This window comes from Rhinichthys klamathensis, unplaced genomic scaffold (genome assembly GCF_029890125.1).
Source record: "Rhinichthys klamathensis goyatoka isolate OS25496 unplaced genomic scaffold, OSU_Roscu_1.1 h1tg000717l_1, whole genome shotgun sequence".
NCBI classification, from domain to species: domain Eukaryota; kingdom Metazoa; phylum Chordata; class Actinopteri; order Cypriniformes; family Leuciscidae; genus Rhinichthys; species Rhinichthys klamathensis.
In genome coordinates this window covers 100,782-114,874 of record NW_026607132.1, presented here as the reverse complement: position 1 = coordinate 114,874, position 14,093 = coordinate 100,782, and the positions used below count along the sequence as shown (strand labels likewise).

The window sequence follows — 14,093 nt, the reverse complement described above, 5'->3', positions numbered from 1 at the left end:
GTCTCTCTCTCTTTCTCTCTCTCACACACACACACACACACAGTCTCTCTCCAAACACGTCTGCCTATCAGAGGGAAGCGGCCCTCTTCCACTTCCTTCCTGTACATGCCCCCCTCTGAAGCTCCCATGGCCCCGCGCGCACACACACACACACACATCAGCATGTCTCCAGCGGGACGGGCCGCGCACACACACATCAGAGCTCAGTGTCCCCGGGGACGGCGTTTCAACAGATCAGTTTCAGTGTTTCTTCATCCACATTGCAGGATTGCAGATTTAAGTGTGTCATGAATCTCTGTCACGGATTGGCCAGATCTGCCTGTGATTGTTGACCTCTGAACCCTAACCCTTCCTGCTCACAGGCTGTGGGGTCACGAGCAGCAGACAGTAGTTACACACGTACATGTGCGCTTCACAAAAATCTTCATGTTAAAAGAACACCTGATGGGTGAAGCTACACGATGTTTGCTGTGATTTAATGTGTTAGTGACACCTGTAGGATAAACAGTGGCTCTGCATAGTCCGCTTAGATTAAGCTTCGGGCGGCTTGTTTATAACTGAAGTGCTGATGATGTGTTTGGTCATGTATGATGATATGCTGTTTGTGCTGCAGAGAGTGAGCGTCTGCAGCAGGACCTGCTGAAAGTGGAGCAGCTGGAGAGTAAGGTGAGCTCAGACCTGCAGACTCTGAGAGATCAGCTGGAGCTCATGAAGCGAGAGCTGCACACGTACCGGGACCTGCAGGCCCTCACCGCGGCCGGAGAGCAGCGCAAGAAGGTACCGGCGCACCGCACACACGAGGAACTGCTGATCACTGCGCACCGAAGCTCTTTGTGTTGAGCTGTCAAATCGTCAGTCTTGTACGAAATGTATGAATGCTTTGTGAGACTCAGGCCCCATCCACACTACTGCGTTTTAGTTTACAAACGGATAATTAAAACGAATACGATCTCCGTCCACACCAGCGTTTTAGCTGCGCATTAGAATTGATCTCCGTCCACATTAAAACGACTGAAAACGCGGATCATGTGACCATTCACCAACACTGGGCACGCGCGTGCCGGTGTAAACACAACTTCATTGATAAAATTATCCCACCATGCTCTGGGTTAACCCCAAACCGACGCTCATGTACAGTCAACGCCGCCGCTGCACACGGGAATCGTCACAGATCGCTGGAATAATAGCTTGACTCCGACGCATGTAGGCCGTTAGCGTTGTAATGCAGAATTTACTTGTACAACAGCTGCTAGCAAAGCTATACGCCATGACTGATGACACCCAATCATAGAGCCGAGCGTGAGCCTCTACTACGCCATCGTTTCTTAAGTCCTCCGTTTTGACCCGTCCACACTAAAACGCCCTCCGGAGATTCAAAACGAAAAACGGATCGGCAGCGTTTCTAAACTTCTCCGTTTTGGGTCTCCGTTTTTGCCGTTTAAGTGTGGACGGGAGGTGCAAACGTAGCAAAAGGTCTCCGTTTTTAAACGAAAACGCAGTAGTGTGGACGGGGCCTAAATCAGATCCGTCGGATCCTCTACTCTAACACTCAAATATCAGCACAGATGCAAACCGTCACAAAATTAATGAACCTCTTTGGGAAAATATGCAACATTTGTTTGTCAGTGTAAAGGTGGATATAGTTAATAAATATGCGGTGGTTATATCACATTAGGCAGTTTATGCTGCCTATATTAATATTATTAGGCTTATGGTGAATGTGGTGCCATTGTGTCCCATCAGAGGCTGCAGGAGGATCGGGTGACGCTCACTCAGAGGAAGGACACGATCAGGAAGACGATACACAACATGAGCGAGGAGTACGAGTCTCTTAAACAGCAGTTGCAGGAGAACGAGACGCATGTGGAGGTGAGAAGCCTCTCGGGAACACAGTGTTCAGCTTCTGCGCCGCTCGAAGGCTGGGTCTCATGAGGGTTCTGCTAACGGAGATGGCTATACACACACATCATAAACACAGGGAATGCCCTCTCTTCACCGTCTCCCATAATGCACTTTAATAGCAAGGGTTTCCTCTTTTTGAACTCTTTAGGCAAGTCACCTTTATTTATTTATATAGTGCTTTATACAGGGTTCCTACGCAGTTAGGAAAAAGAAAGAGTATGGAAAACTATTTGCATTTCCAGACCATTGCCCCTGTTTAGTTTTCTATAATAGAAAATCTAATGAATTTAAAAGAATTGAATGAAAATAGATTTATCATACAAGTGTGTTTTCATGGCAGTTGTTTAGCGATTCTTTAGTGATTGTCAAACACAACTGAATGATTGTGGCAGGTTATACGCGTGTTTGGGTTCTTCTCATGATATGCTTAGCACCGTATTACAGAGCCTCTAAAAGGACCTTTGCAAAAATGAAAAAATATACAGACTTTCGTGTGCGCACGAGAAACTATTAAACTTAGCATAGACTATATTGTGCCATCGGACATTAGGCCTTGATATTAGAGGTTCCCTTAGGAAAGCCAAATCTTGAGCAAATAGGCCTAGATTTCTATTAATTCATGTTCGTCAATGCTCTCTTTTTCTTCATAGTAAGACAGGGACACACAAAGGACATAGGCTATGGTATTTATAAAACTAGAAATTGTAATGCGTAAGCATGCAAAAAATTCACGAGTTCACGTACATGAAATCAAATATAGTAATTTATGCGATATAGTAATTCATCCCCCCTTTGACTGGGATAGAACAGCAGCCGAGAGTGAGGTGGTGGGGGGGTGGAGGGGTGCTGGGAAACTGTCACGGGACAGAGGGATACCGGCTCCGCTTGTGCTGATTGGTTGAGGACCTGAACGTGCTCCTCCTGAAACTTTGTTACATATAACTTCATGATGTAAAAAGTTTCTTGTGTGCATGCAGAAGTCTGTATACACTACTGTATATGTCACTCCTTGTGCATACAAAAATCTTTACAATTAATGAATTTGGGGTGAAAATACTAACGTGCCTAAGACTTTTGCACAGTAGTGTATATACAGACTTTTGCACAGTAGTGTATATACAGACTTTTGCACAGTAGTGTATATACAGACTTTTGCACAGTAGTGTATATACAGACTTTTGCACAGTAGTGTATATACAGACTTTTGCATTGCATGCACACCAGAAATTACCATTTCTAGTTTTATATATACTATAACCTATGTCTACTGACACTACAGCTAAATATATAAATAACTGGCTTAAAAACATTTTTTGGGGGGCTGAAAATGGAGGTCTCCTACAAAAAAACGCTTTCATTTTCTCATAATGTACATTGCACATCACTACATATTTCAATGATTCTCAAACGCAGGTCCGATGATCTCTTTAAATCCCTCCTCGCGAGCCTACTCTGCTGTGATTGGCCAGACAGACCAGTCTGCTATGATTGGCCAGACAGACCAGTCTGCTGTGATTGGCCAGACAGACCAGTCTGCTATGATTGGCCAGACAGACCAGTCTGCTGTGATTGGCCAGACAGACCAGTCTGCTGTGATTGGCCAGACAGAGCAGTCTGCTGTGATTGGCCAGACAGACCAGTCTGCTGTGATTGGCCAGACAGCCAAGTATGTTGTGATTGGCCAGACAGACCAGTCTGCTGTGATTGGCCAGACAGACCAGTCTGCTGTGATTGGCCAGACAGACCAGTCTGCTGTGATTGGCCAGACAGACCAGTCTGCTGTGATTGGCCAGACAGCCAAGTATGTTGTGATTGGCCAGACAGACCAGTCTGCTGGGATTGGCCAGACAGAGCAGTCTGCTGTGATTGGCCAGACAGCCAAGTATGTTGTGATTGGCCAGACAGACCATTCTGCTGTGATTGGCCAGACAAACCAGTCTGCTATGATTGGCCAGACAGACCAGTCTGCTGTGATTGGCCAGACAGCCAAGTATGTTGTGATTGGCCAGACAGACCTGTCTGCTGTGATTGGCCAGACAGCCAAGTATGTTGTGATTGGCCAGACAGACCAGTCTGCTGGGATTGGCCAGACAAACCAGTCTGCTATGATTGGCCAGACAGACCAGTCTGCTGTGATTGGCCAGACAGACCAGTCTGCCGTGATTGGCCAGACAGCCAAGTATGTTGTGATTGGCCAGACAGACCAGTCTGCTGTGATTGGCCAGACAGAGCAGTCTGCTGTGATTGGCCAGACAGACCAGTCTGCTGTGATTGGTCAGACAGACCAGTCTGCTGTGATTGGCCAGACAGCCAAGTATGTTGTGATTGGCCAGACAGACCAGTCTGCTGTGATTGGCCAGACAGACCAGTCTGCTGTGATTGGCCAGACAGAGCAGTCTGCTGTGATTGGCCAGACAGACCAGTCTGCTGTGATTGGTCAGACAGACCAGTCTGCTGTGATTGGCCAGACAGCCAAGTATGTTGTGATTGGCCAGACAGACCAGTCTGCTGTGATTGGCCAGACAAACCAGTCTGCTATGATTGGCCAGACAGACCAGTCTGCTGTGATTGGCCAGACAGAGCAGTCTGCTGTGATTGGCCAGACAGACCAGTCTGCTGTGATTGGCCAGACAGCCAAGTATGTTGTGATTGGCCAGACAGACCAGTCTGCTGTGATTGGCCAGACAGAGCAGTCTGCTGTGATTGGCCAGACAGACCAGTCTGCTGTGATTGGCCAGACAGCCAAGTATGTTGTGATTGGCCAGACAGAGCAGTCTGCTGTGATTGGCCAGACAGACCAGTCTGCTGTGATTGGCCAGACAGACCAGTCTGCTGTGATTGGCCAGACAGACCAGTCTGCTGTGATTGGCCAGACAGCCAAGTATGTTGTGATTGGCCAGACAGACCAGTCTGCTGTGATTGGCCAGACAGACCAGTCTGCTGTGATTGGCCAGACAGCCAAGTATGTTGTGATTGGCCAGACAGAGCAGTCTGCTGTGATTGGTCTACCACTTACAGTGCTTGTCGGAAGCTAAATGCCCATATTACGCCCTATAGCAATTGTACACACTGTAAAGACAGTAACAATGTTGTCGATATAACCGTATCAATCCAAGCTCGAGTCCGATGATGAAACATTGGAAGAACTAGTTATTCAACCCGAAGCTCCATCGCAAGCACGGCTTGAGCAGGACGTTTCTCAGTGATACGCTAGAAGACCCAGTAGGAAATATATACATCAATAAATAATCATACTTACTGATAAAGTGGGTGCCGCCTCATCTTTAATGGACGTGGAGCGTTTTGTAAACCTCATTTAGACTTCATGGAGATTTGAGAAGCATTCGTCAAAAGGTTATACTGCTGTTGTTTCGCTGTGGTCATTTTAACCAGACTCTTCACATCCTCGTCCTTTGGAAGTGTTTACAAATTGAAAATTTGCATTTGCAGAGTAGAAAACAGCGTCTTCTCGACATACACAACACGAAGTGAGGGCGGGTCAAGTTGTTCGCGGGTGGACAACGTAGAACATAGGAGGGCGTTAGGCAAATGTGTTACCCAGCGCCGTGTAGCCGTCACCGAAGTGGGATTCAAATTCCTGATGACTCGTTTAGGCTGTCGATTCTTTCTTTTGAGAAACAATAACTTTTTTTAGCGCATGCTTTTTCGTCTTCAGACCTTTGTAGAAAGCTGCATTACACATTGCATGAAAGGGAATATTCGAAAAAGCATAATCTACAGAGGTTTGGAAATTTGAGTCTGGAAAAGTATGGAATTTTGAAATGTAAAATGTGTAGGAACTCTGTTTATACAACACAGGTTGGGTTAGTGCAGGTCATGGGTAAACCTCGAGATCAGAGTCACCCCTATTCCTCTCACAGTGACAGTAACCATGTTTACATGCTGTCAAGAAAACGGCTTATCACAAGGGTTTTGGAGAAATAATTTGGAGCAGCATTATGAAATGTCATGTAAATGCAATTTTCCTTATTTAATCATTAAATATGGGATGCTCCCATCATTTATAGGATCCCTGTCATGAATCAGACTGGCTCGGTTCTCAAGGATGGAGAACTTCTGTTCACTGCAGCTTTAATTACATTCGAATGCTCATGCTTTTACCCAAGACTCTCTGGCACTGATAAATCTTCTACACAAAATAAATACAAAATATTGGTTGATCTAATTTCATGGTATAATTAAAACCATTGTTATATGTATCATCATATCTCCCAGCTTTAAAAATGCTGTTAAAGCATTAAGTCAAGTGCATTTTTATTTTTATAGCACTTTTCACAATGCACATTGTTTCAAAGCAGCTTCACATAAGGCTTTATAAGGCATTATATACATAACAGTATGACTGTGTAAAGCTGCTTTGAAACTGTGTCAAGTCAAACCTTTATTTCTACAGCGCTTTATACAATACAGATTGTTCCAAAATAGCTTTACAGAGATAACAGGCAGAAAATGGCTTTCGAACTCAAGTCAGTTCAGTGTTGATTCAGTTCTGTTGTAAAGATCATCAGTTATTAAATTAGTTCATTTCCTCTATAAAGCAGATTTGGAGAACACAGTGATGTCATCATCAGCTCAGTTCAGTTCTCGTACAGCAGCGTCAGTGCGGCCAGATCAATAACACTGTTGGATATTAAGCGCTATAAAGATACAGTTGAGTTGGGTTGGGTTGGGTTGAGTTTATTTGGGTTGGGTTGGGTTGGGTTGGGTTGGGTTGAGTTGAGTTGAGTTGAGTTGAGTTGAGTTGAGTTGAGTTGAGTTGAGTTAAGTTAAGTTAAGTTGAGTTAAGTTGAGTTGGGTTGAGTTTAATTGGGTTGGGTTGGGTTGGGTTGGGTTGGGTTGGGTTGAGTTTAATTGGGTTGGGTTGAGTTAAGTTGAGTTAAGTTGAGTTGAGTTGAGTTGGGTTGAGTTTAATTGGGTTGGGTTGGGTTGGGTTAAGTTAAGTTAAGTTAAGTTGAGTTGAGTTGAGTTGAGTTGAGTTGGGTTGAGTTTAATTGGGTTGGGTTGAGTTGAGTTGAGTTGAGTTGAGTTGAGTTGAGTTTAATTGGGTTGGGTTGAGTTGAGTTGAGTTGAGTTGAGGTCCAGAGCAGAAAGAGATGCTCGCTGATGGGTTAAGAGCACAACACTCACATATGCGTGTAAACAGGAACCACGCTTTCTGGGGTTGTGTTTTTGGATTTGATGTATTGCTCTCTAATGTGACTGTTCACTTTGCAGCTCACCAATATGGAGAGGAAATGGCAACATCTGGAGCAGAACAACTTTGTGATGAAAGAATGTATCCTTTTATAATGTGTGTTTTTCTAGGAGAAGTTCTCATCAGAAGTGTAGACACAGGTGACTTGTAACGTCTCATGATCCCTAACTCTATTATACAGTCATCGCCTCGAAAGCTGTCGAGAGCGATTACCGGCCAGTGGTGAAGACTGTCAACAAACATCTGCAGGAGTACAACAAGATTCTGGTGGATACCCTACAGGGGACGAGAAACTGACTTCTGTTGAAGAGGACCCTGCGTTCGGCATTCTGAAGATTACTGTGTTTGATTATAGTGTGTAATTCATCTGATTGTTTTTCTACAGTAAAAAACTGCTTTTAATCGTCTTGTTCATTGTGAGCATCACTGCACCAACTGTGTGTGTGTGTGTGAGAGAGAGTGCATGTGAGTGTGTGCGTTTGAGTGTGAGTGTGATAGTGTATACAGCTTTAACCTACATTGTGGGGTCCAGTTGCCTCTATGAAGAAAACAGATTAATAAACATGCTAAATAATGTTTTAATTAGTATGTAAAAATGCAAAAAGCTTTCTGTAAGGGTTAAGAGGAGGGGGAAGAACATATTAACTTGGTATAAAAACAGTAGAAGCCAATGGAAAATCCCCACTAAGATACAAAAACAAACCTGTATGTTGAGCACGGATAAATGAAGAAAGAGAAGCTCTAACGATGTTTGTTAGGTATTAATATGATCATGGGTTACCATTTCCCCGCCATTGATCAAATTTGCCATAATTTCTGACAACGCTTCCCCAGCATTGATGGAAATTTCCTGCAATCCATGTTTTCACTGTTATAGAGTAGAGGGCGCTGTTACGCATCTCGGGATCTAAACAGGTGAAGCAGAAACAAGCGAGAGAAGCATTGCTGGCGCTCATGTGAAATAACGCGATCATCAAACATTCAACAGCATATAAATGAAATTCGTCTAACGTTACTTAATGAAATTTCGATCCCATGAAGAGGAACATTTGTGAAGCTTTAGGGGTGATGATGGACTCTACTGCATCTATCGTTCTGAATCCTATCAAGACAACGTCTTTGACAAAAATACGATTTTAGAGAAATTGATCAAAAATGCTGGCGGTGGCTGGCAACTTTTTTTTTAATGGCGGGGAAAGAGTTAAAAGCTGAGCGATGTTGGAATAGTGTGAATGTTTCTGAAAGAAAAGCATGTAAGAACTGGGGGGTTGTATTATTGAAAGTCCCAGTGTGTGTTATTATACAAGTACAGTCAAATATCAGAGCTGCCAACTCTCACGCTTTGGCCGTGAGACACACGCATTTGATTGGTTTCACACGCTCTCACGCCACACCCCCGATTTCTCACGCTGAAGTGTCAACCTGGGGTGCGTTTCCCGAAAGCATCGTTAGCCAACTATGGTCGCAAGTTCCGTCGTTACCAATAGAGTTCAATGGTATTTGCGACCAACTTGCGACCATAGTTGGCTAACGATGCTTTCGGGAAACGCACCCCTGGTCGGTCAAATGCCTGGAAGATGAGTTTATCTATATATCTACCTGTTGAGCCGTCTCGTGATCGACTAGTTATGCCGAAAATTAGTTAAAATCTCCCGGAATCTAGAGCGAGCGCGCACGCGAGACAGAGATTATGGTCTAAACTGCGTAGCGCGCGCACAGGGGGGGGATGAAGTCTTGAAGTCTTGCCCCCCTCCCCCCGTTGGAGAATGTCGTCGTCACCACCCACCCCCCACCCCATCCCCCGCCGTCGGAAAAGTCTCACGCCAAGCTAAACTCAAAAGTTGGCAGCTCTGAAATATATATATATATATATATACCACTGTCTAGTTCAGAACCAGGACCCCCATCACTGCACCGCCTTCATTATCCGATGTCTTCGATAAGAAGGGATCCAGAATGTTCCTCCAGGACAGGTTTGAGAAGCACTGGTCTAGTTGATTCAGACTGCAGTTTTACCCAGTTTACAGCCATCATCAAATGTGAACCATTTATTATGGTCTACAGCGGCGTCTGTGCTGCCCTAGTCTGAGCCCATTCTGGTCTGGTCTGGTCCGGTCCGGTCTGGTCTGTTCTGGTCTGGCTCAGAGCTCGTTCTGGTCTGGTCCGGTCTGGTCTGGTCTGGTCTGATCTGATCTGGCTCAGACCTCGTTCTGGTCTGGTCAGTTCTGGGTCTGAGCCCGGTCTGGTCCGGTCCGGTCTGGTCTGTTCTGGCTCAGAGGTCGTTCTGGTCTGGTCAGTTCTGGGTCTGAGCCCGGTCTGGTCTGGTCTGGTCTGGTCTGGTCTGGTCTGGTCTGGTCCGGTCCGGTCTGTTCTGGTCTGGCTCAGAGCTCGTTCTGGTCTGGTCAGTTCTGGGTCTGCTGGTCTGGTCTGGTCCAGTCTGGTCTGTTCTGGTCTGGCTCAGAGCTCGTTCTGGTCTGGTCAGTTCTGGGTCTGCTGGTCTGGTCTGGTCCGGTCTGGTCTGGTCTGTTCTGGTCTGGCTCAGAGCTCGTTCTGGTCTGGTCTGGTCTGGTCCGGTTCGGTCCGGTCTGGTCTGTTCTGGTCTGGCTCAGAGCTCATTCTGGTCTGGTCAGTTCTGGGTCTGAGCCCGGTCTAGTCTGGTCTGGTCCGGTCCGGTCCGGTCTGTTCTGGTCTGGCTCAGAGCTCGTTCTGGTCTGGTCAGTTCTGGGTCTGAGCCCGGTCTGGTCTGGTCTGGTCTGGTCTGGTCTGGTCTGGTCCGGTCTGGTCTGGTCTGTTCTGGCTCAGAGCTCGTTCTGGTCTGGTCTGGTCTGGTCCGGTTCGGTCCGGTCTGGTCTGTTCTGGTCTGGCTCAGAGGTCGTTCTGGTCTGGTCAGTTCTGGGTCTGAGCCCGGTCTGGTCTGGTCTGGTCCGGTCCGGTCCGGTCTGTTCTGGTCTGGCTCAGAGCTCGTTCTGGTCTGGTCAGTTCTGGGTCTGCTGGTCTGGTCTGGTCCAGTCTGGTCTGTTCTGGTCTGGCTCAGAGCTCGTTCTGGTCTGGTCAGTTCTGGGTCTGCTGGTCTGGTCTGGTCCGGTCTGGTCTGGTCTGTTCTGGTCTGGCTCAGAGCTCGTTCTGGTCTGGTCTGGTCTGGTCCGGTTCGGTCCGGTCTGGTCTGTTCTGGTCTGGCTCAGAGCTCGTTCTGGTCTGGTCAGTTCTGGGTCTGAGCCCGGTTTGGTCTGGTCTGGTCTGGTCCTGTCCGGTCTGGTCTGGTCTGGTCCGGTCTGGTCTGTTCTGTTCTGTTCTGGTCTGGCTCAGAGCTCGTTCTGGTCTGGTCAGTTCTGGGTCTGAGCCCGGTTTGGTCTGGTCTGGTCTGGTCCTGTCCGGTCTGGTCTGATCTGGCTCAGAGCTCGTTCTGGGCTGCGTTTCCCGAAAGCATCGTTGGCCAACTATGGTCGCAAGTTCCGTCGTTACCAATAGTTCCGTGTTCAATGTTCCGTGTTCAATGGAAATTGCGATCATAGTTGGATAACGATGCTTTCTGGAAACGCACTCCTGGTCGGAACATTTTTTTTTTACATGGACTGCGTTAGTTGAAACTGAGAAGGGTCATAGCACTTGCATATTGTTGTCCTACTGTTAGTTTCACTGCTTCTACTGTTCTCATTAGTAAGTCGCTTTGGATAAAAGCGTCTGCTAAATGAATAAATGTAAATGGTCTGGTCTGAGCCCGTTCTGGTCTGGTCAGTTCTGGGTCTAAGCCCGGTCTGTTCTGGTCTGGTCCGGTCTGTTCTGGTCTGGTCCGGTCCGTTCAGGTCTGAGCCCGTTCTGGGTCTAAGCCCGGTCTGGTCAGTTCTGGTCTGAGCCCGGTCTGGTCAGTTCTGGTCTGGTCAGTTCTGGTCTGGTCTGGTCCGGTCTGGTGTGGTCTGGCTCAGAACTCGTTCTGGTCTGGTCTGAGCCGGTCTGGTCAGTTCTGGGTCTGAGCCCGGTCTGGTCCGGTCCGGTCTGGTCTGTTCTGGCTCAGAGGTCGTTCTGGTCTGGTCAGTTCTGGGTCTGAGCCCGGTCTGGTCTGGTCTGGTCTGGTCCGGTCCGGTCTGTTCTGGTCTGGCTCAGAGCTCGTTCTGGTCTGGTCAGTTCTGGGTCTGCTGGTCTGGTCTGGTCCAGTCTGGTCTGTTCTGGTCTGGCTCAGAGCTCGTTCTGGTCTGGTCAGTTCTGGGTCTGCTGGTCTGGTCTGGTCCGGTCTGGTCTGGTCTGTTCTGGTCTGGCTCAGAGCTCGTTCTGGTCTGGTCTGGTCTGGTCCGGTTCGGTCCGGTCTGGTCTGTTCTGGTCTGGCTCAGAGCTCATTCTGGTCTGGTCAGTTCTGGGTCTGAGCCCGGTCTAGTCTGGTCTGGTCCGGTCCGGTCCGGTCTGTTCTGGTCTGGCTCAGAGCTCGTTCTGGTCTGGTCAGTTCTGGGTCTGAGCCCGGTCTGGTCTGGTCTGGTCTGGTCTGGTCTGGTCTGGTCCGGTCTGGTCTGGTCTGTTCTGGCTCAGAGCTCGTTCTGGTCTGGTCTGGTCTGGTCCGGTTCGGTCCGGTCTGGTCTGTTCTGGTCTGGCTCAGAGGTCGTTCTGGTCTGGTCAGTTCTGGGTCTGAGCCCGGTCTGGTCTGGTCTGGTCCGGTCCGGTCCGGTCTGTTCTGGTCTGGCTCAGAGCTCGTTCTGGTCTGGTCAGTTCTGGGTCTGCTGGTCTGGTCTGGTCCAGTCTGGTCTGTTCTGGTCTGGCTCAGAGCTCGTTCTGGTCTGGTCAGTTCTGGGTCTGCTGGTCTGGTCTGGTCCGGTCTGGTCTGGTCTGTTCTGGTCTGGCTCAGAGCTCGTTCTGGTCTGGTCTGGTCTGGTCCGGTTCGGTCCGGTCTGGACTGTTCTGGTCTGGCTCAGAGCTCGTTCTGGTCTGGTCAGTTCTGGGTCTGAGCCCGGTTTGGTCTGGTCTGGTCTGGTCCTGTCCGGTCTGGTCTGGTCTGGTCCGGTCTGGTCTGTTCTGTTCTGTTCTGGTCTGGCTCAGAGCTCGTTCTGGTCTGGTCAGTTCTGGGTCTGAGCCCGGTTTGGTCTGGTCTGGTCTGGTCCTGTCCGGTCTGGTCTGATCTGGCTCAGAGCTCGTTCTGGGCTGCGTTTCCCGAAAGCATCGTTGGCCAACTATGGTCGCAAGTTCCGTCGTTACCAATAGTTCCGTGTTCAATGTTCCGTGTTCAATGGAAATTGCGATCATAGTTGGATAACGATGCTTTCTGGAAACGCACTCCTGGTCGGAACATTTTTTTTTTACATGGACTGCGTTAGTTGAAACTGAGAAGGGTCATAGCACTTGCATATTGTTGTCCTACTGTTAGTTTCACTGCTTCTACTGTTCTCATTAGTAAGTCGCTTTGGATAAAAGCGTCTGCTAAATGAATAAATGTAAATGGTCTGGTCTGAGCCCGTTCTGGTCTGGTCAGTTCTGGGTCTAAGCCCGGTCTGTTCTGGTCTGGTCCGGTCTGTTCTGGTCTGGTCCGGTCCGTTCAGGTCTGAGCCCGTTCTGGGTCTAAGCCCGGTCTGGTCAGTTCTGGTCTGAGCCCGGTCTGGTCAGTTCTGGTCTGGTCAGTTCTGGTCTGGTCTGGTCCGGTCTGGTGTGGTCTGGCTCAGAACTCGTTCTGGTCTGGTCTGAGCCGGTCTGGTCAGTTCTGGTCTGGTCTGGTCTGGTGTAGTCTGGCTCAGAACTTGTTCTGGTCTGGTCTGAGCCGTTTTGGGTGTGAGGCCTCAGAGAGGAAGTCCTCCCTGCTCCAGTTTCTGACCTCATTCAGCCTGAAGAATCTGCTTTATCCTCATTTATTTCCTCAGTGCTTGCATGTCAGTTTCTAGTTTCCTATCCCTGAACACAGGCTGCTCACTGTTACAGACTGATAAGAGGAATGAGTGCACAGGGGAGTGTGTGATCTGTACAATTAAAACCCTCGCGGAAGTGAAGAGCTGTAACTGCATGTTGATTCACACACACACACACAAAGGAAAAAACCCGAACCTCTTCTCTATACATTCGTTCCTTCAGCTGTTACTGCCTACAGTCAAAGGGCTGTGAGAATATCTTTCCTTCCACATGTGCGTAAGTGGCAAGAGCTTACTACAGCATTAGCCATGCTGTGCCCATGACTGTGCTGGTGGACACTTTAGATGCTATGGAATATCTCTTACATTTTCAAACATTTATTTTACACATCTTGTTATATTCATGTGATATTTTTGAATAAACAATGAGACACTAGATCAGGGAAGGGCAACTGGACCATATCAGTTTAGGATGTTAATTCTCCAACAAGGTGAGGGCGCTACTGCCGATCACCAGAGTAATTAAAGCATAGTAGGATTGTGTGCGCTAATGTCAATGAGCAAAAAGAAAAGAAGAAATTGAGAACGAAAATCGTGTTTTCCAGTCAAGATGGAAAAATCCTGACTGATTATCTTTTTAATGAGTTTAGAAAAAAAATCAGTAATGAAGGATTTTTATTTCATTTTTTAAATTTAAATCGACATTACACCACTGCTCACAAAGAGAAGTATGAAAGATACATCAGTGATGCCCGAATTGCTCTAATCTCCGATTTAAAAGGTAAAATACATCATCAGTAAAACCTTTTTGCCAAATTCATGATGGTGCAAGAATCATCACTAATGCGGTTTCCCTTGTGCTCTGACATTATCAGACGGGGAGATGGTAAAGCAGTGCGATTGAGATGGCTGAAGCTTTTGGAGACGAGAAAGTGGCCAAGAACTTTGAATCTGAATCTGTGTCACGCTGAACAGTGACGGGTCCAGTTTCTGACATTCAATGTGAAGTCCAAGAAAAGCTGAAACATGAAATCCACAATTGCAAACACTTTTCTCTCGCGCTGGATGTCAGTCAGCTTCTGATGTTTGTACGAACGATCACAGAGAACGCTGATGTTCAAGAGGAGCTGTTAAAGTTCTCGCACCACGAAGGAGAG

At 47.6% G+C, this 14,093-nt stretch overlaps 1 protein-coding gene across 1 annotated transcript in view; it reads left to right on the top strand.

The window, feature by feature from the left end:
• The window catches only part of ift74 (intraflagellar transport 74), a 58,617-nt gene extending 51,098 nt beyond the window's left edge, over positions 1-7,519 (top strand). Inside the window, exons 17-20 of the mRNA XM_056242256.1 lie at positions 614-777; positions 1,744-1,869; positions 7,138-7,198; positions 7,299-7,519. Of these exons, the coding sequence (XP_056098231.1) occupies positions 614-777; positions 1,744-1,869; positions 7,138-7,198; positions 7,299-7,414 (467 nt within the window). The 3' untranslated portion in view covers positions 7,415-7,519. The remainder of the gene's footprint in view (positions 1-613; positions 778-1,743; positions 1,870-7,137; positions 7,199-7,298) is intronic.
• The last annotated feature ends 6,574 nt before the right edge of the window (positions 7,520-14,093 follow it).